Source organism: Manacus vitellinus, unplaced genomic scaffold, assembly GCF_001715985.3.
Source record: "Manacus vitellinus isolate BGI_N305 unplaced genomic scaffold, ASM171598v3 scaffold_1_pilon, whole genome shotgun sequence".
In the NCBI taxonomy this organism is placed as follows: domain Eukaryota; kingdom Metazoa; phylum Chordata; class Aves; order Passeriformes; family Pipridae; genus Manacus; species Manacus vitellinus.
In genome coordinates this window covers 19,001,791-19,024,787 of record NW_021939396.1, presented here as the reverse complement: position 1 = coordinate 19,024,787, position 22,997 = coordinate 19,001,791, and the positions used below count along the sequence as shown (strand labels likewise).

The following is a 22,997-nucleotide window of genomic DNA, read 5'->3' as shown; positions in this document are numbered from 1 at the left end:
GATCTAATAATTCTACCACATGAGAATTGCATGACTTTCCCTGTACTTATTTTAATTTCCTATTTGTGAGGAAAGCACCAACCTTTGCTACAATTGAATAACCACAATTAACATTTCTTTACTGAAATTGCATAGTGTACTGGCAGACAAGATTGTTCTCTAAGAATTAGCACATATCACACTTATACCATTTTTTAGTTGAATAGTTTTTAAACGGAGAAATTTTACCCCAAAAAAATAGTCTGCAATCTAGTTTATAAATTCATACACCCACATCTTAATTGCTGAAATCACTTCCTATTTCTCATAAGGGGCACAGAGGAACTAGAAAACATACAAACAAATACAGCAAGAACAATCAGAAATATGGAATGGTTTGCATATTCAAAGGAACAAAACAATGTTATTTCAGCTCAAAAAAAAAAAAAAGAGATGACTATAGGAAAATACAGAATACTGATTCAAGTTTTCAGAATACAAAGGCTTAGAGGGCATTGTCTGAAATAATCTAATAGAAATAAAGTATAGAAAAGTTGATTTCGCACAATGCATAATTGAACTGCAGAATTTATTGACATAGCATATTACAGAGGCCAAGAAAATACTGTGACTCAAAAAGAAATTCTATGAATTTGTGGAGAATGAGTAGATTACTTACTTATGGTAAAAAGCTTAGGAGAAGTCTCAGTTGCCAGGATCCCTGCCTGCTAAGAGCTAGAAGAGTGCAACACAGAAAACTTTTTTCATACAGTTCTTGTAAGCACATTCTTTCCACTGAAGAAGGACCTTCCACTATCCCCTGGTGGGTAGACAAATGTTAGACAAACAACAGCAGTTCTCCTAATTCAAATGATTTCTAACATTTCCTTAAATTGAAACCTTTTTACTTTTGTCAAAAATCCTCTTAGCGCTTGCTCTTCCAGTTTTTTATTGGGAAAAGGAGACTACAGATCCTTCTGTGCCAATTACCCAGACAGAACATTAGTACTGCTTTGTCCTGGGCTTCTTCAGGTTTATTCCCAGTTTTTACTTGTATTTGTGTGTGTGTGTTTCAGAATAAATTGTGCTGTGCCAGGCATAAAAAAAATCTTGCACATGATTGAAATTGTGATGATAATTAAAGTTTCTACCTTCTAGTCTAACCTTCGAGTTACCTATTTTTAGATGTCCAGAAAATTAGAGTAGACACACCATCTTGGTGAAGAACAGGGGTTTTTCATGTTTAAAACAAGCAAATGAATAATTAGAATTAGAATAATTAGAATTAGAATAATTAGAATTAGAATTCACATGCCAGTGCTTAATTTTAATCTCAACAATCAAATGCTGTTTAAAAGATGCCACAGAAGACTGAAGTAAAATTAAGGTAAACACAAACTGATGTATATACTCATCCTACATTTTGGCTCTAATTGTGGTTGTGCAACCTACTTTCTCCAACTAAGCTCTAGTTATTTTGCCAGGTGTACTCTTACAGAGCATTTAATAGTTTGGTCGTTTTTAATGGCGCACTATATGTGTGAAGCTGCCTGTTCTCCTGATAATCCTTGCTAAGACCTGAAAGAAAATCCTACATCTATTTAATATTATTGCTATTATTAATTTTTCTGTTATTCAAAGACTCTAGGGAGTGATGGTGCCATGATATGAAAACTTGAAAGATGAACTGTGTGAATCCAGTGTCTATATGGAATTAATACATATAGATATGAAGTACATGAAAATATTTCCTAAAAACAGTGTTGTGGAGATGTATTTCAGCATTTCATTTTATACTGCGTTAAAGATTTAGCTGAAAATAGTTGGTACAAACTAACACATTTGCAATAATGTAACATGAATAATTAACCTTATATGCTGATATTAATGATTCATTGTCTAGGATGAAATCTGTACATATTTATATGTTATTGTCTAAGGATAGTTTTAACTTACAGGAAGACAAATATACATTTCTTTTTTTTTCCCCCAGGATCCAAAAGAATCAGCGACAGTGAAGTCTCTGATTATGACTGTGATGATGGAATTGGTGTTGTTTCAGGTATTACTGTCTAAATTTACCTGTCTATGTTCAGTAGAAATATAAGTTATTTATAATTTATTATGAATTTTATGTTTTTCTAGTGAATAAGAAGTGGGACCTAAATGTATATTTTTTCAAGAGACAAAAATAAGTATTATGGGTAATATATATTAACCTCAAAAATTACTAACAGAGGGGAAAAAATCAGTGCGAATTTCCTTGTTGCTTTTATAAAATGAAAAAATAGCATAAAAGTACTGTTTTTATTAAATGCCTAGAAATGGTCATTTGATTAATAGGCACTAAGGCTTTCAGATTGCCTGTCCTCCCAAAAATAAGGGCTCCTATATTGCTGTTGATGAGTTAAATTAGAAATGTATCAACTTAACTTTGGAGTGTAATAATAATGGTAGGGAAAAAGGGGGATTGATGGATATATTTCTAGAGTGCCTACTGTGGCATCATTTTAAAGCTGTTATCTTTTTCTTGTCCTGGAAAAAGGTACTGAGTTTTGCCAGGTGCTTGAACATTAGAGAGATTCTTCTGAAACATCTAGATTTAAAATTTTATGATTTGATAAACTTATATTTTGACAACTTGTAAAATTATGGTCTTTACAGTTCAGTGAATAAGTCTACTTCCCTTACCTGAGTTTCTGATGTACCTATAGGATCTTTTAGCTTTTGAATTTTTACTGACAATTCTACACCTTAGTTGCATTTTAATTCAGCCTGTCTGTGTGGTAGGAAAGTTTGATGGTCTTTTTGGTTTTGAAATATTAATTTATTGCCTTTCTTTTTTTGTGCTGCTGTCTCTGTGTTTGCAAGTCTTTTGGTTTATCCTTGTCTTATCGTCCACTCTCCTTATCATCCCTCTCTCATTTAAGGTTCCTCTACTCATTTGCAGACTCATTGCAATCTTAGTTTAAGTATATGCCTTCTTTGCGTGAAGCCATTTGTCTCTCTTTGTTTTCTTTCTTTCTTATTTACCCCAGTTCTTTCATTTTGTATTTTCAGGTCTTATTTAACATGACACTTCCCTTTGCTCTTTTTCTGTCTGCCATATAAATACTGTATTACATGAAGTATGTTTGCTAAGATCTGTTGAGTACTCTCAGTGATCCTTTCTGTAAAATTAATGCATATTCCAAGTATTGCACCTGTGAATTAAACTCTAGAAATCTTGAAGAAGAACAGGAATTCTGTTTTGGCTCCTCTTTGATTTACTTTTATTCATAATGGTTGACTAGATGTCCTTTAAAGTTCCCTTCGAATTCAAACCATTTTAATATTTAATCATCTCTTGGAAAAATTATTCGCAGAAGCCATCCTTTCTTGTGGCTTGGATCAACCTGCTTAGAAAAATGAAATAAATATCAGTCTCTTGTTTCTGTCAACGGGAAAGGCTTTTAAGAAACCAATGATAAATACATTGAAAAACTTCTGTGTCTTTTTTTCTGGCTACATGTGTATTCTACACCAGCAACTGTCACAAAGGGTTTTGTGATATTACGTATCTAAAAAGAAATTTTTAGAAGAATTTAAAATAACTCTCTTCAAATATAATGTACATTCATTATAGGATCAGAAAGACTAGAACAGATCTATTATATTTCATCTTTGCAGGATTTAATCAGCAGAGGATAGCAGAAGGAGCAGCATTAACAGTTCTGTGTTTGTCTTTAGATTGCATAGTCCTCAAACCATTTAAAGCATTAGGTTTGGTGTCCTGAATAATAAACTTTGGCCCTCAAAGTTGTCTGTCACCAGCAGCTCTGTGTGGGTGTACATCAGCATTTCCACATGCCCTTTAGGATACTCTTACGTGCTTACTGATAAAAGCAATACAATATTTTTATATTGATTTTTGAAAAATTCCAGAGCACTTTACAAAACATTATTTAGGTTACAACACTAAATACAGTTCAGAAAAAACAGGGTGGCTTTTTGAGTGTTTTTTTTTCCTTTCTAGTGTCCAAAATTGAACATTGGGCATTATAGTTAACAAGTTCAATGAATATGGATTATAATTTCTAAATAGTTTTCTTCCCAGATACTTCATAGTTTTATGTTGAACCTGCTGTAACCTACTGAGTACAAGAAACCCACTGAGTCTGACTTTATGAACAGAGACACGTATTGTCAAGACCATTTAATCATAAAATTCTCATCATTCTTGTAAGGCTAAAATATTGAGATATTAATGTTTAAAATTCAGTTCTACACCAATATCTCATCAGCATTACAGTGTATTATGAAATGCTATTAATCTGAGATGTTTCAACAGATAAATTATGGGAGAATGTAAAGCAGTGAATTCTGTATAAACTGCATTGCAAGTCTCTGTAGAGAAGAGCTTTACCAAGTAAAAGAATGCAGTCCACAACCTTGAGACGAAATACATTTATAGTGATAAGTTTTTGTCATTATGCAAAAGATAGCAGTATGTTTCAGGAGCAAATAAGAATACAAATAAGATACTTATTCAGAGGATAGTTAGAACCAAGTAAATTAGAAAAAAACCAGTAACAGTCAGTAAAGAAATTATTATTCCTGTGTTTGAAGAAGAATGAAAAGCAATTATCCATTTTTGCTTCACTTCTCAAAACACCTGAGGAGTCCTTTTTTTCAAAAGAATTCTTTCACTGTCAAGTTGCAGCCCTCCCTGCAGAGGAAACAAAAATCCTTTTCTCTACTTGCTAATAGTGTGAGCTGAATTTTTATACTTGAATCTTGTTGATAATTGCTTCTCAAAGCAGATACAGAACACACAAACACTTTGGTTCTAGCTTGGGGTCAACTGCCTAGAGAAAGACAGCGTTAGCACATAGAGTGTGTGACTTCTATCCTTACTAAAATATGGATTTCATTGTGGATCGCTAGCTAGCCTTAAATGAGAGCCTGCAGTGACCCAAAAGCCCAGTAACTACAGACATAAACACTCACAACCTTCTTCTTTTATTATATGTTAATACCCAATGCCCTCCTCTAAAATCTGTTCTTTCCAGGTTCTCCCTTGAGTTAAAAACAATAGTCTATGTGTCTCAAAAATCCCCCCCAAATTGGAAGGGAAATTCAAGCCATGTTAAGATGGCTGACCCTCTAGGTCAATAGATCTTTAATCATTTTCCTTACTTTTAAATAAATTATGTATATGTTACTTTTATGCTTAGAGTTCTTAACACATTTTTATAATTCATACCTGTAGTTTTAATTTTATCTGTTTTAAGAGAGAATATTAATACATTTGACTCAAAGTTTTTATCTACACAGTATGGATTTACTATGCAAATATTATGCTATGAAGGAAACATGTTCAAGCTTCTCCTTGCATTTTTAGTTTCATTTCTTAATGTATACTTTTTGTTCTCTTACTATTTGAATTTTTAACTTAGAATTTTTACTATTAAAAAAAATCTTTAGTATCATTTCTGCAGCTGTCATCTTCCTCTTCAAACATCTAAATTCTCTCAATGTTTTTTTTAAAACTAGTTGAAACTAGTTTTAAATGATTTTTAAATATAAGCTATATCACTCTACTATGAAAGTAAAAATGTAATTTAATCAAAGTTTTATTTTCAGATTATTAGTAATTATCAGTAGCATTCTTTGGGAGTGAAGTTAAGCAAGTATGAGCTCAGCATGTTAGTTTTTATTCTATCACAGTCCTAATACCTACAGAGCAACAAAGGCACATAATAGGCAACAGAAATGTGCAATGAAGCTGCATTCCTATCAGAGATGCTCTTGATGGATACTTCTCACAGAAGGGCAAGCCTAGCTGGGGTGAATTACAATCGTGGTGATGAGCACTTCTAAGAAGGAAACGCTACATGAAAAGACTGATAAATTCTAATCAACAGTGTGAGGTGGACTAATTTGACTTGTGGGACACATGAAAATATACATAGATGAGTACTTAACTAAGAAGAAACATCTGTATAGTAACTGGTAGTTTGGTTCCTTTTCCCCCCAGGCTTTGCAAGTCTTTCTGGGTATAGGGACAGGACTGAAAACACAGTAAGATCTAGTTTATTACTGTGTGGGAATGCTCTTCCATACACCTTAATGATCAAAAGAATTGTCTCAAGTGTGATGGGCCTATAAATACCATCAGTGCTGTAAAGCTAAAAATACCTCTAAGGAACTGAGTTACCACAGAGGAAGTAACCAGTTGTTCCTACTGTAATATTGTTCCTTTAACTACACATTCATTTTTCCCACATTTGTAGAATAATATTATGAAGCAAAAAAATTCCCCAAAGCCATGAATAATGTAACTTCAACTTATAGACTATTCAGATATTAATAATTCAATTTATTTTATCAGTTACTGTCAGCACTTGTTTTAGAGGACATCCAAATTCTTCATTTAGATGTTCAAATCACCATAGAAGCTGAGTACGTTTGTATAAAAGAACTGAACTCTCTCCAAAGTGCCCATGTGTGAAATCTTGCTATGTTAAGCATTTCTGGTAATATGATTATATAATTGCTTTTAATTAGTGCTTGTTCTAAGCCCAACCGCAGTGAGTGTTAAAAAGTTAAATATCTTATATAGAGAAAGCTTGATGCCTCAATCAAGTACAGATGCTAAAGTGCAGAAAACACCACTTAGCATCAGTGTCAGAAACAAGTCAATTGTGTTGCCTGTGACAAACAAAAATTCTAATATTGTCTTTCTAGAACAATTTTCATACAAGGAGTTTCTTTCAAGTCAACAAAGCAGCAAGGCATCTAAATTAAAATCTTCATTATTACACTTTAGTTAATTTTTTAGGGTTATTTTAGGGCTGTTGACATGAACTTCATACTTGGAAGTTTGTAATTTTCTTCAATTTTGTGCCTGAAAGCTGCAGAATTTGGTAAGAATTCATTAATATCAGTATTTACAGAACATGTACCCTTTGTAGCATAATATTTGCATAGTAAAACCATGCTGTGTGGGTAAATAATTTAAGTCAAATATATTAATAGTCTCCCCTAAAACAAATAAAATTAAAACTTCAGGTCCGAATAAGGTGTATGTAGTGTGCCTTGTAATATCCCTTTTTTGATGTGAATTGGTTTTTAATGAAAACTTCCCATGAAAAGAAAAGGATGGTGGCATTGAGGATATCTTTGTCATGTGCCCATCTTTAGGTGTCTGCAGCTCAAGTTGTTTATCGCTGATTATCTCTATACTGATTATCAGGTTCTGTGTGCTCTCTATGTTGATTTAAGAGGCTTGCCGTAGTTATAAAGCCTTTGATTCTATGGTAATGAGTCAATATTTATAGCTGCAAGCAGATTCCAATGTTTATCCTGTTTTTACTACTGCTATAAATAATTATCTGCTTTGCTCAATAGCAACTCGGTGGTCAAGCTGCATTTATGACCTGTTTTCTGTCTATAATTTCCTTCCAGAAGAATATATTTTTACCTACTTTCACTAACCTTGTTTCCAGGACATGGAATAGTTTTGAAATTGAAGTTAAATCACACCTACAGTACAGGCAGTTAAATCAGCTGCATTAACTCTAGAAAACCAAAAGATGACTTTGGAATTATCTCATGTTAGTGGGTTGCCCTACTGAAACTGCTACTCTTGAATGTGTGACCTGTTGCCTAAAAAGAAGTTTATAAATATAGAAATTTTTGTTTTGAGTAAATGAGTCATGAATTTCGAAGTTTATTTTCTGGCAACAAAGCATAGAAAATAATCTGTTTCTTTGAACACAGCTAAACAGGTCTAGTTTTGTTGATGCAAAATTACTGGGAATACTGATAGTTTCTGCCTTTTGATATGTCATAAGGAAACAGGACCAGTGATAGTTACCAGAAAGAAATGCCTATCTGTTTCCAGTTTAATGTAAACCCCAGTTTTGGTCAAACTTAGACTTAGCAGTTAATTACATAATCATAAACTTTTTTTGCAACAATACTGTGCAAGTGGTCAACTACAATAACAAGTTAGAGCTGGAGGAGGCTTTTTTCCTCAAAGGAATTAATTTGTTTCTATATACAGATTTGTTTCTTTATATAGATTTAATAAATACAATAATTTTGATTTACTAGTTCTCACTTCTAGGAATTTTTCAGACAAAGGAGGTTTTTGTGTTTTGTTAACTGATTACCTTGCCTTTCATTATGTTTATTCAGGTAGAATACCTTATGCTATTATCATTCCTCTTGTACTTCAATGTCTGTACATGCCAAATATTATATATACTGTTGATTTTTTTCTAAAGGATTTTCTTATTTCTTCAGATTACTGCTCTTCATTGTTTTCAATCTCCAAATGCAACAAATTCTCCCTTTGTATCCAGAATACAAAAAACCATCTCTGCTTTTTTTATATCAATAGATATGTGTTATTAGGATAATAAGACAATATTTCTGTCTGTGTACTTGTACTGTAAATCATGTTTTTTATTTCAGTATATTGAAGTTCTTAATAACTTGCTACTCACTTATGTGTGTGGTGGATTGACCCTGACTAGACTCCAGGTGCTCACCAAAGCCACTCCATCACTCCCCTTCTGAATCAAGAGTGTAACAGACTTGTGGGTTGAGATAAGGACAGGGAGAGATCCGTCACCAGTTACTGTCATGGGCAAACCAGAAAACTTCAGGAAATTAATCTAGTTTATTACCAATCAAATCAGGGTAGGATAATGAGAAAATACCACCTCCCCCCTTAAATTTTAAAACACTTTCCTCCCACCCCTCTCTTCTCTCTGGGCTCAACTTTACTCCTGATTCTCTACCTCTTCCCCCAGCAACACAGGAGGATGGGGAATGGGGGCTGCAGTCAGTCAAATCACACATCCTCCTCAGGGGGAGGACCCCTCACTCAATTCCTCTGCTCCAGTGGGGTGTTCCTATCATGGGAGACAGTTCTCAATGAAATTCTGTTGTGAATCCTTCCCATGGGCTGCAGTTCTTCACGAATTGCTCCAGTGTGGGTCCCTCACATGGGATGCAGTCCTTCAGGAATGAACTGCTCCAGCATGGGTCACAAGTCCTGCCAGCAAACCTGCTCCAATGTGGGCTTCTCTTTCCACATCTTCACATGTCCTGCCAGGAGCCTGCTGCAGTGTGGGCTCTCCCGTACTGTTACTTTAGCTATTTTTCTTTTGGTTAAAGAATTACGGAATTGCAGAGTCTCTTGATTTCCACACTGATTTGCAAAAACTTTATTTGTCTTCTCTGCTTTACTGGTGAGTGAATAATAGCCTGTTTCAAACAGAGATAAAATTTCCCCATCTCTCCTTTGGTGATTTCACCCAGAACTATGTTGCGCTGTCCCTTATATGTTTTGTCAGTGCATATGCTAAGAAGTGAACTTCATACAGATAAAAATCTGTAGTTCGTTACTGACTCTCAACTGAGGCTACACAGCATCATTTGATTGCTGTGTAGTGAGGAGAGACTGTCTGATCCTCAACATCATTATCTTAATGTAATGTAACGGTAATGTCCTTTTTTTCCCCCCATTCACACACATACCAGATACATACAAAGAAGTTTACACCCTAACATAGGAGGAAAAAGTTATTTATGAATTAGAGTGGTTCATATACATCCTTGGTCCTAAGGCCATGCAATAAATATGAATACTCAGTTGAAAGTATTGAACATTGGACTGAATTAATGAGGTTTTGCTTTGGACCTTATTGAACATTTACCAGGAAGAAAAATAACAAGTTATGGAGTAGAAGACCAAATACTATTGTAGTCTCAGAAGATTCTCATGGTAAAAGAATAACAGTATGAGCCAGCATTTTTCCAGTCTCTAAATATTCTTTACTTGGTTACTGTCTTTAGAATAAAAGAAGACAGTTATATCAGTTGTCATAGCCACCAGGAACTCTCTGAAGACTTCTTTCTGCAAAACACTGTAATCAGGTTAAGAATTGCAAACCTTCAATTCCTTATCATCATGTTTTAATTTGATCTTCAAAAAAGTTGTGGAAACTTATTTGAAATTGCTGTATATCTGGCATCTTTTTTCCAGCGACTGTGGCACCCTGGGACACTGAATTGAACTTTTTTGAATTAAATGCAGTCACTTCAATAAATCCAGCTTTTAAAAGAATTCTTCTTAAAAGCCTGTGTAAAATGTCCATCTGGTAGCCTTTGGAAGACTTCTGCTGAGACCATTTATGCCTTCTGTTATCCTAATTCAAGATTAGGTCCAGGATGTTTGTATATTTGTGAAGGAAATATTGTGTTTTAATTCAGAATCATGAGTGAAGTCTGATATCATCGAGTTCTTGTTACTTTAATCATTTTAGATATACAAATCTTTCTTAAACCCAAACTCTTTTTTTAACTCCATAGTAGTTTCCTACCACGAATTTTTAAACTGAACTCTGGATTAATTTTTAATTGTGGACATTTTTGTCTGAGATACATTACAAACAATAGTTGCAATATAATTTTAATTTAAAAAGTAATAATTTTGTTATTCAAAGAAAAAAATGTTTTATTAGTTTCATTATTAATGCATCATATCAACCACAAATAAATTTAAATTTGGGTATTTTTATTATTATAAATCCCTAGTTTGGTGCATATGTAATTAATTTCTATATTCTTAAAGTATAACTATAGGAACTGTATCGGTACTACAATAAATTGTAACGACAGGAGTCAACTTTAGGTATGTATGTTTTATTATAGAACACAAGAAGACATGATAACATTCTTGATCAAATTCCATCTTTTATTGTGTTTCTCACCACTACAGTTACAGCAGGAAATTAAAAAGTGCAACTTCAGATTCACTGAACATTTGCATTTCTTTTTAGATTATCGACATAATGGGAGAGATCTTCAAAGTTCAACATTATCAGTGCCAGAACAAGTTATGTCATCTAATCATTGTTCTCGATCAGGGTCCCCTCACCGTGGAGATAGTATAGGACGGACTAGATCGTGGTCTCCCAGTGTCCCTCCCCCACAAAGGTAAACTGTTGTTTAACTATGCAGTTATATACATTTTAGTGGTATTGATCCTGTACCAATACTGGAAAGAATCTCCAGACTTTCAAAATGGCAAGGAACTGATTAGATCTTAAAAAATTATATAAAACCAATAATGTTTGTTCTTATGTTATACTGATGTGCCTAATTTATACCTAATTTTATCTTGTTTATAGTCTTTATTATTATTTTATTTTTATCATATGATTATATAATTCTATATTTTTATATATAAATACATATGATTATACAATTACTTATGCCTATTTTTGCCTAATTTTTCATCAAAAATCCGTGCAGTTCAATCTAAGGAAAGCAAAATATTCTCCATATTTTCATTTTCTAGAGCTATTTAGAAGGTGCCATATTTTATAGTATGTGATGGTTTGACATTCCCTTAACATTCATTTGACAATGGATGTTTTCAACCCTTCCCAGAGTCAAGGTTCTGGGAGAGCTGCACTTCCTGCCTGCAGTAGCTTGCTTTCTATTAGTTTTTTCGTAGTTTTATCAAGCATCAAGAATAAACTGACACACATACAATTTTATATTGAAAAATGTCAACTCCTGGTCTTAGAAGGTCTCTAATAACTGTTTATCCTGTGAAACAAAGATCAGGAAATTTCTTCCAAAAGCTGTCCCTTTTGGGTAATGACCTCTACTTGACTGAATATACTGTTTAAGCAAGAATTAAGAAAACTCCTGCAAAATAAACTTTCTTAAGAGGAAGCAGAAGGATAGATGCAAACAGGAATGAAACCTGTTTTCCAGCACTTTTGTTGCTATGTATGGATACGTTTCCACATGGTGTAATTCAGTTGGAATGAAAGGAGAAGTTATTTCTTTTGCCCATGATGTTCACAATTTCCCTTTAATAGTTCAGATCTGGTATCCAATATTTCCTGCCAGGTAAACATGTCTATCCCTTTCTGCTGCAACCATTCTGATTCTCTTGTGCTCTGCTTTCCCTTCTGTTATCTTTGTTCTTTTTTGTTAACTTTAAATTCTCTTGACTTCCTACTTTTTAATTTCATTTTTACCTCCCATTTCCTCTAATAAATTTAGACTATATGATATCCTTTTACATTAGTGAGGTATTAGGGTCCCAAAGAATCCCATATCATCTTATACAGCTAACAGGGAGAAACTGTGTGTTTCTGCTTGAAATCTACACCCATATAAAACCACACGGTCTGACTTGAAATGAGACATAAACAGTAGATACAAAGGGACCCATCCTGATTTTTACTATACTGATTTCAGCCTAAGTAATTGCCTATGCTAAATCTTAAGGGTTTATTTGTCTTGGATAAAAATGGAAATGTGAACAAAATCTCTTTTTATGTGTATGTTTGTGTTTTCATGTGTGCATATATACTGTATGCATTTTGGGCCAAACTTTTACCCAAGCTAGCAATTAACACTTGTTTAACACTATTGAAAACACTTTTCATTTTTTTGTAGTTTTGTATTTCTCTAAGGGTTCAAAATGTTTCTTGCTTTTGAATTTCCTAAAGCTAAATATTTAAATATATTTTTAAATTTATTGCAGCTGTTTCCTACAATGTCAGAATCAAATGCATTATTTAGGTAATATTTCCCTGCCAACACACCAAATCTTTTCTTTGAGGACTTGTTGAGCTCAAAGAATTGGGATACCAGAACTTGAGCATTTGTAGAAAAGAAGCATAATCCATGGGTTGCAGGAATGTCTTTTTAAAATCTACGGAAAATGCAGGGGTACTCGGGAAAACTATGAGCATTGTCAATCACATATGCACCCTCTTTACCTGAGTTTGTTATACACATGCTGCTATACAGATGTCCTAATTGCAGTAAGCGTGCTGCACACCCAGAGATTTCTCATTTAGTGACTGACACCTCTGCAGGCAGGAGCTCTTAGGCCATAGAAGTTATATCTTAGAAGCCACTTTTCAGTCCTCAGTCCTACTGAATTTTTTTAATAAACTCCACTGAAGGCCCATTGCATTATAGCTGACAAGAAATTGATACTGGTCTTGTGGTGTTTTCAGCTAACACATTTAATGGGCTCTTATTCTCTCTGTAGATCAGAATGGAGTTTAGACTGTGGGAGGCATGGAACAACATTGAGTTAAGCTTTTTCTAAACCTATGCATTTGAAAAAGCAAGATGAAGGTGACTATAGAAAGTAGTTATACTGAAATGGTGTGATAAATCCAGGATGTTTATTATTCTCTACCGTCATCACCTGCAATTACAACTTTTCACCTGCGTACTTGTTATCGAGTTGCTCCGTACGTGTTCTGTCAACTGCAAGAAAGTTCCAAAGGAGTTTCACATGTTGGGAAAGAAACTTTTCTTATAAAACAAGGTTCATTAGAGGAAGTATGTAACTTTCTGTTAAATAGTAAATCTGGCTGACAAAGATATCCTCAGCAGAGTGAAACAGGATTGAAATAGTATTAACACTTTGAAATAGAAGAAATACAGTACTGTAAGATGTTAAAAATCAGCATGAAGTCAGAATCTGATATAATACAGAAATTTCAAGAAAAATAATTATTTAGAGAAATAAGCTCATAACGTAATCTTATGGAAAGTGATTTTAGCAGGGAGGATGGTATTGAGTTTTCAGGACTAAGTCTTGTAGTCAGAGTTTTGGCAGGAGTTTTGATTTACTGGCCAGAGAGCCCAGATCTTTGGGAAGTTTTACAAAGAAATGATAGCTTGGGAAAACTTAAATATTAAGTGAAAAGAAGACATAAGTAAGATAAAATAGTTTTTTTGAAACCTGAAACAAAAGAGAGACCCTGGGGAAAAGGGTCGGACAGAAAGGAGGAATGAGAACTAGTTGTTGGGAAAATAAAAGAGTTAACAAAAGACACCAGAAGAACCTTGTCAATGTCCATTTTAAAGTACAAATACACATGAAAGTATTCAATGGCAGGTGAAGGCTATACTGGATTTTCTATCTTTTCAGTATAAATGGGAGGGTTTAAAGACATACAGAAAAGTTCTTGAAAGAAAAGAGTTTTGGACCAGAAGGTAGAAGAATTGTACTCTTAATATGGCAAATATAAAGTTCATTAGCCAGAGTAAACTTTATATTTGGTTTCATGAATGCCAGAGTGGAGAAATGCTTTATAACAAATGAGGTGGAGCTGAAGGCAAAAGTTTGTGTGTACTGCAACACCTTCATAGCACTTACATGCAGAAATAAATAACAGCATGGCAGCAGCAGTGAAGGATACATATACAGGTTAATACTAATCAGGAATTGGTAAATGACAAAGGATAAGGATGATGGTACCAAAAGGGCAGACAAAATGACAAGAAAGGACACAGGATCTGAGTGATAAAAATCAATAGCAACAAAAACCAAATCAGAGGCTCACATTAGTGCAGATAGCAGTAAAAGACAGGAGACAGAAGAATTTATTGGTCTAAAACTTGAATTTGTGTGGAGGGAAGCATCCAGTCTGTCATTTTCAAATCTATACAAAACAATTATGTTTTAATTATCTAATAATTATTACAATTAACTTGTCTTCTATCTTCCTATTCTTGTGGATTTTTTTTACAGAGCAGAAAAAATGAAGTTAGTGTGTATCAGTAGGTATCAGTAGTTGAACTGAGTAAAGCAATCGATGAGCAAAGCTTTGGTCTCAAATAGTACAAAACTGCAAAGGTTATTGGTGCTATTTAACAAAACCTGCACTATGGGCACCACTTACTCTAATTAAAACAGTTCTGTCTCTTTCAGATTCTCTATGAGATTATAGAATAAATTTTTCCAGGACAAAACAAGCAGCTATTTTTAATTCAGATGACAATGACTTCAGCAGGTTGCACTCCACTGTAACAGCCAGAAGTCCCCACTGTAACTAACTCCATTTTACATCTTTATGGTATAGCCAAAATCAAGAACTCATGAAAAATTTTTTACAGTGCATGTTTCAGCTAGAAGGAAATTCTCCTTGAAGGTACTAGTCTGGAAAGACTAATGAAATCTTGTCTGAAATTAACCTTTCTAATTAAAAAAAAAAGTTTTCCTCTCATTTCCAAAACAAACAAGTATTGAAACAAAGGAAGAAAACTCTATCCCTATCATGGACTTGGCACCTTTTTCTAAATGAGCAAATTTTTTTGAGTTCTAACGTTATTTCAGAGTAAATTTATGCAAAATCTATGTCAACCAGCAGATCTCATTAGAAACATGTTTGCTAATACTTGTCTGTACAATCCAGTGAGGGTATACAGTGCAGGCACACTCACAACTCAGAATCTGATCTCTTTTATCCTCAGTCGGAATGTGGATCAGGGACCCCGAGGGCCTCGATCTACGGCTGCGCATTACAACACCCTGAACCGCATGGACAGACACCGAGTCATAGACGACCACTACTCCCCGGACAGAGAGAGGTAAATATCAGCCTGCAATTAGGAACATGGGACTTACTCCAGCATGGGAGCTTGATAAAGGAAATAGCAAATTTACTTACCTAATCCCAGAGATTAGCATTTCCCTATTCATTTATCCACTGGTTACATGACATACATTAAAAGATACAAAGTGCACAGAGGGCTGACAGCACCATCAAGTGAGTCTATCTTTGCCAGGAGGGAATTTGAAAAAAATATATGAGAAAATGTACAGTCTGAAAGACAAATAGTTAATTGTCCTTTTTTATAAAAATATTTTTTATATTTTTATATTTTATTATTAACAAATTCTTTGTACTGAATATGTTTTTAAGAGATCGAGCAGTAGACTTGATGATTTTTGCTGCTGAATAAAGAGGTATAAAACCAGATAATTTTAGCTCCATATTAAGGTAATGCTCCTATTGGATACAGTGCAGTTCACAGGTGTAACAAAAGTGTATTCTAGTACTGTGTTCTGTGTTTGGCTTTGCTCAAACTTCTGAGCAACTTTATTAAAAAAAAAAAGCTTAGGGCAACATGTATGAAGTCAGGGTCTTTGTGTTTAGAGGCACCTCTGACTGTGACTAACGTTACTAATGTTTTGCCTGATGGAACTTTCCAAAGAGTGAGCAGAGCTTTCTCAAGCTCTATAAATTTTAATGCTGTAAAAAAAACCATTGCACCAATAACTGAATAATGTATTTAATTTTGCTGAATTAATTGTGGCAATGACTTTGTGACATTAAAAAAATTATTGATCTTTTCCACCTCATTTTCTTCAGGTCAGAAAATCAAAACAGAAAGCATTTATTACCTTTAATTTTTAAAATCTTCCAGCTTCTTATGCACCAAGTTGAAAACCTGCATTTTATAATGAGAGAAATGATTGCCAGATATTGTTTTATTTCACAGTTGCATATAGCAAGGAGTAATGTAGATATATTTTGTAATCTCGAGTGATATATGACTAATATTTGGAGTTAATGCTTTTACAGATTCACATTAGAGGTTGTTCCTCAAGTGACATCAAAGCACATAGTTGGGGTACCCAACTGTAATACAAAGAATTTCAGTGCCTTTTAGTTAGCTATATTGAACAGAAAAGGTTAATATTTCTTAAAAGAACAGCGATGTGGTGGTCAATGATTATATGGAATGCAAGACAATATTCTTCAGAAGATTATAATATTTTTCTTATTTCAGAAGAAAAAAAATAATTAATTATTTCTATTTTGATAAGTTTAAAAAAAAGAGTACCAAAAGGAATTAAAATAAATAAATCTATTTCAGTGATTTTTAATTTAATTTGTCCAAAAAAAAGTCAAATGAGCAAAAAATAAACATATTGAAAAATGGTCCAGTATTTACAATCCAGGATACTGACTGTATTCCTTACAAGTATGGTAGATAATAAATGAACAGCTTTTTTACAATATATTATTTAATATTTCTATTTAACTTATGGAAAATACAACCTATTTAGTTGAGTCATGAGACTGTCTGATTTTCACACAGAAGGCAACAAATAACTTGAAGATTCTGAGCTGTTTCCTTAAAAGAAAATTACAGAATGCATTTGGGATATAATATTATGTTGATTTTTAGAGCACTCATCCTTGAAATAGTATCTAAACTTGTCTTCAGAACCTGCATATGTCTTATGGAATGCTGCTGGGTTTGTTCACTGTGCCAGTTCTCTTGCTGCCTCACAGATGAATGCATAGCAGTGAAAGTTTGCTTGAAGTACAGCACCATGATATTCCCCATCATTTCAATCAAATCATCCCTACTGGACTGACCTGATTTAGAGAAAAAGAATTCGTTTTTCTAGAATATGTTAGAAAAACAGTCAGGAATTTGCTGGTGATGAGATTATTGAATTTTCACATGACCATTCTAGATTAATAGATATTTGCTTGTTAGGTGTGCTCTGAATCTCTGAACACGTTTATAGGTTGTCTGTGTTTTCCAAAACACACAGAGAAGTTCTCCTCTTCATACCTGGTGAGTTGTTGCCTGTGTAATCAAATTGCTGACTAGTTATAACTCTGTTGCAGCATACAGTCTCTGAAATGTATTGGTTTTAGGCAACGCTGAAGAGAACAGGAAGACCGTTCCCAAACTTTATCATGCTTTATATTCATTAGTTTGACACTGGTTTTAGGAATGGAAAAATTATTAGACTTCAAATTTTTTTAGAGAATATTTGTGATACTGACTCTGTTACATAATAAAAACCCAGTGGTGTCCAGAAAGTAGCTCTTTAATGGTGCTGATCCTGAAAACTCCTGGGACTGCAGGCAGTTTGGAGAATTGGAAAAACTGAACTTCTTTATAGGTTTATAATCTCTCTACATGTCATCCACATTTGGCTCTGAAAACAAATCACATTTTGCTTTCCCACAGCTCTGATGGTTTTCCTCTTTCCATGGTCCATTTGGCCCCTGAAGCTCTTTGCAAAAAGGGTATTTTGAAAAAGTCCCTTGTTATAGATATGCTCAGTTGCTTACTTAAAGTATGAGTAAGAAAATTCTTTTCTTCCTTTTCTACATAATTCAACATAGAGTTCTCTAAGGTATATAGCACTAAGGAGTTAGTTGAAACCACATACAAAATGCTTAATGACCTCAAGAGTAATAAATGTCAATATTCCTTCAAAACTGAATGCATAGTTAGAACAGAAAATAAAATAAAAATAACAGAAATTAAAAGCTCTGAAAGACACAATTTTTTAAATTTATGTGGAGACACTTTCAGTTTCAGACACAAACCTTTAAATATGTCAAATGTGGCTATTAAATCATATACTTATTTTTGTTGGCAAGGTAATTTTACAATTCAAATTTTTATCTGTTGCTGTATCAACAAAAGTGTCAGAATTGTACTGTGTATACTGCTAACTCAAAGTGAGAAATCATGTTCATTTGTTCCCTGGATATTTAGTATAGACCTTCTAGTTAATTTTTGTCAAAATGTAAGGTTTTCTGCAGGTACCCACACTCCTATGAGATAGCCTAAATTTTTAATGTAAAGAAATACGAACGCTTATGACCTAATACAGACCCTAGTTCCTTAAGATCTTTTATCTGTAGTGGGATAACCTTCAGTTTGACATTTTAATAAATTCTCAAAAACTGATTTTATGTCACTTGAGAAACTGAAACTAATCAAACTATAGAGGAAATTTTGGAAGCAGCCAGATTTAACCCGAGTTTAATATTTAAACTATCAGTATTAGCCTAGTTAGAGGAAAAATGTGAGAATCCTAACATAGTTCCAAAAAAATAAAAAAAAAGAAGCGACATCAGTCAAAACTATATCTGTGTATTTCTTTCTGAAAGATCTATCAGCAGTTAACAACAAACATCAAGACTGTAAGGAAATTGTACTCACTCTAACAAGCTTAGATACTATTTAGCAACTATTAATTTAGCTATATTCTTTATCCTAAATGGGCTCTCCTAGAGGCATGGAATTGCTAATAGTGAATTTAGCATACATATAGTAAGCATTCAGAGAATGACTAAAGCATAAAGGTTCTTCTACTGGACACTTAGAAGAAAATGAGAGAAAAGACAAGTTAAATTGAGTCCACTATCTCTTCATCAAAGCTGTTGCACACTTTCCATTTTAAAGCACAAAAGTTACTGTCATTTTAGAGTAATGGGGTAATCATAGGCATGATTATTTAAAGAAATATTCTCCATTAGATTTAAATCCTTTCAAAGATGTTATCTGGGTGTGCTGGGACTAACTCGACTTTCTCACCGCTATTACTGAGAGGAGATTTCATTCCCAAATTTGAATACACACTTTGTTTGTTTCATGCTGTTGAAAGGGGGTGCTTTTTTTAAACATAAAGTAAATGTCAAAATATATGCCAAAAAAATCTGTTTATATTTAAGATGGTTAGTCTGCTACATGTTAGCTAAAAAACTATTTAATTGCCTGCATCTATTATTTAACACAAAATTGAATGTGGGTAAAAGCAATATAAATTCTACATTTCTGTAGAATGTATGTAATTAAATGTCATCTTACACTCTGCAGTTGCTTTACCTATGAGTAGCAGGCTCCTAATCCAATATTGTTATTACGTAGGTGCCAGATTAGGTCAAATTGGGAAAGGAGTTTTTGAGACGTTGCACCATAAAACCTGAAAAAAATAGATTATATTTTTTTCACAGTCTTTATTAAATGCACATCTGAATAATATGTAATTAAGTAGTCATTTATTTATTATTAACTTAATATTTTAGTGTAAAATCATTTAAATGTACACTACAGGTACAAATATATTGCAAAGTATAAAGGGTACCTGATGTTTTTTGTAGAAGTTCTGGGATAATATTTTCAGTTTTTGGTTCAGTGTGTCATGTGGGTACATACCCACATGTGGCTATGCAATGTCATTGCTTTGCTTCTTCAAACACCCAGTAAAGTATAAGAAATACATGGCTGAAAATTTAGTTATAGTTATGTTATAAAACGTTTGCATCAACTGGAATCTCAGTAATTGGAGTGTTTAAGTTTTTCTTCTCCTTTCAAATCACTGTTAAGTTGCAGAGTTAGCTGCACCACCCACCAGCCTGGTGCCTCCATGAGTGCTGAAGAATGATTATCTCCTACAGAAGGATGTGCAGTGGGAAGGTGGCAAGAGAAGTGCAGTGTTTCAAATGTAGCTACATCTGTAAGGACTCATGATTCAGAACCTTTGTGCCAAATTAAACAAAAACAACAACAACAACAAAAAGTCATAGACACATGCCTCAGAATGAAATGCACAAACAAAATTCCCCTGTTAAATATAATGCAGTTCTGATAAAAGACTTTAGTTGCTCCCTTTGGAGCAAGGGCTTAAAATATAGTATGGGGAGCACTGTGATAATGTGATTCTGACTTATGGAAAGTCATCTTGACTAAATATGTGTCAACTTACAAATTCTCTGCTGATAATTGCTGTTGTTTCACAGCTTAAGTCTTCAAATTGCCAGTTACAATCCATTGGAATTTTTCTAGGATTTTATCTATCCAAAAGATCAGCAGGAAATTCTATACAATTGATGTAACAAAAAGCATTCATACCATTGTTGATGGAAAAATTGTTCATGTCTATAAGTAAGGAAAACTTGTTTTTTTTTCTTTTAAAACCCCAAACTACTAAATAAAAATATTCTGTTAATCTTTTTTATGAAATGTACTGGGGAAAATTACATAACCAGTGCTTTATTCTTGAATGGCATTTACTGTTTTCTAAAGGTTAAGAGCTTGACTTCACATTTTATTTACGTACTTTTTAGGTGTGATTTGCCAGGTGTTTATAAAGCAACATGAGAAGTATTGTACCACAGGGCACATTAACTCCTGCTTTATTCAGATGAGAATATAAACTTTTAGGAGAATGTCACTGGACTCACTTCTTTGGAAAGAGTAACCAGTTGTAATAGTTGCTTTCCATTCTTGAAATGAGGAAGCTGCTAATAGGAGATATAGTACACCTTTTACCTGAAGCCACATCATTTTATTAGTTCTAGGCTCCTCTTCCCTTGAGCAATTCTGTACTCAAGCTCCCAGCTAATTTGATCCCAGGCACAGTTTTTTACTTCATTCCTTCTCACAGCACTTTCCCTAAATTTCATATGTCACCCCTCTCCCTTTTCCCTTCTACCACTTTCAGTGGCTTTTTTCCCCCTAAATTTCCAGTTAATCCAAAGAACTACCTGCAGTCTGATTAAGCTAATTCCCACTTTGTTACATTGGTAGTTTTTCAGAAAATTGTATCTTGAGAAGTTTGGGAGGGTTTGATTAAAGGCAAATTCATACCAGTAAAAAATTATATTAATTTTTTTTAACAATTTCAGCAGTTTTATACTTGTCATTCATTTAATTTGTTATTTCAGTTGAAAAAGTGTAAAAGAGTCTTACTAAAAATAGAGGATAATACTGTTGCCAATGATACAATATATTACTTTAATTACAATAAGATAATACACCGGAAAAAGCTGACTATTGGAATAAACACTTATAAGATGAGAGAAACTTCTTGTGTCAACTGAGTTTCATTCATGCAGGCTCTAACAGCGGAACAGAAAGTTGGTTTTTTTTCGTTCAGAATTATTTATGGATATTCCAATAAACACAAGACTGTCAGGAAGTAATAGTACTCCAGTACTTCATCCTTTCCACAGAAACACTTGGGAGGCAAGGAGTTCCCCACTCTAGCAGGGAAGCTGGAATGTCAATCAAGTGGTCGCAGAGAATGAAAATTGAAAGGGATAGATTATCTTCTAAATGCCTCATCTTTACTATTGAATAAAATATCCAAAGCAGTAGAGAACAGGTTAAACTTCCCTTGAATACTAAGAACAGAAAGGTATTTATTCCGTCAGGCTCAAGTGAGGCACCCTGTGTGTGTGTGTGTGTGTGTGTGTGTTTGTGTGTGTGTGTGTGTTTTCAAGTGTGTTCCTCAAGACTGTTCTGATATGTCAAGTCTGTTCCTCAATACTAAGTAATTCCAATTAGGCAATCTAATCTGTTAGTGTATCTCTGATTTCTGTTTTCTTACCCTCATGGTTCATTGAATTCTAATGAATCTGTAAAGAAATGGACAAATAGGTGAGCAATATCAGAAAAATTTAATTAATTTCCTGTTTACTTTAAAAAATGGAAAGTTACTCTGTCTATATATCTGGAATCTTGTCAGAACAGTGGAAATCTGTTTTCACCTCACACAGGGGTGTGGCAGGGGATTGTGTGTGTGTGTGTGTGTGTGTACAGTAATGATCCTATTGCAAGCCCATTGTGCTGCCTTATTAGACCCAATTCATTATTTTAATATAAATGGAATGAGTTGTTGCTGCAAATTTTCTGTCTATGCTATCTGTAACAAAATAGGTGATGTTTCACAAATCTGTGAGGATGCAGGCTAGCATGTTCATTTTACCATACTGTCATTTGACATATTTCTACTATTGATTACTGTCATGTAGCAAGTCAGGAATGTGTGATAAGAGGCTAGAAATCTAAATCAAGGGTGCCAAAAAAGAAAAAATATCTTGGAGTTCTTCTCTTATATTTAAAATCTGACATATCTAAAATTTGTCTCTACGGTCTTCTGAATATTCCCATCTACATGAGCATATGAGATCATGATTTTTATTAACAACTTAAAAGAGATGTTTATTTTAGATGCAGATCTGGAACATTACTGAAGTTCTGTTGCACATAGGTGTTGTGAAGCTTAATGTTTTTACTACATTATGATACATTTACTTTATGGTTTTAAGTATTTTACACTGGGTATTAGCCAAATGAAAGTGGTGTATGTTGCAGTGTAGGACATTAAGAATTAGATAAGTCATAGGCATTTTTAGTGTTGTTAACATATCTGTAAAAGAAAAAAAAAATTATTTTAACCTAAATACATAAAGTATTAATAATAAAGAAACAACTAATTTAATATTGGCTAGATGCTCAGAAGAAAGATGGCATTTAAACATCTTACTCTGCATGTTGAAATACATAAAGCTCAGGAAAATACACTGTCTCATAATGTGCATACTATCATGTTTTGACCTATGTCATGTCAGTCAGTCTGT

At 33.7% G+C, this 22,997-nt stretch overlaps 1 protein-coding gene across 28 annotated transcripts in view; it reads left to right on the top strand.

The window, feature by feature from the left end:
• The window catches only part of RIMS2 (regulating synaptic membrane exocytosis 2), a 388,249-nt gene that overhangs the window by 210,715 nt on the left and 154,537 nt on the right, over positions 1-22,997 (top strand). For 26 of the 28 annotated variants that reach the window (XM_018077725.3, XM_029959232.1, XM_029959221.1 and 23 more), the window contains 3 exons: positions 1,973-2,041; positions 10,818-10,974; positions 15,280-15,396. In XM_018077725.3, the coding sequence (XP_017933214.1) occupies positions 1,973-2,041; positions 10,818-10,974; positions 15,280-15,396 (343 nt within the window). The remainder of the gene's footprint in view (positions 1-1,972; positions 2,042-10,817; positions 10,975-15,279; positions 15,397-22,997) is intronic. The other 2 variants (XM_029959226.1, XM_029959224.1) reach the window with 1 other exon arrangement.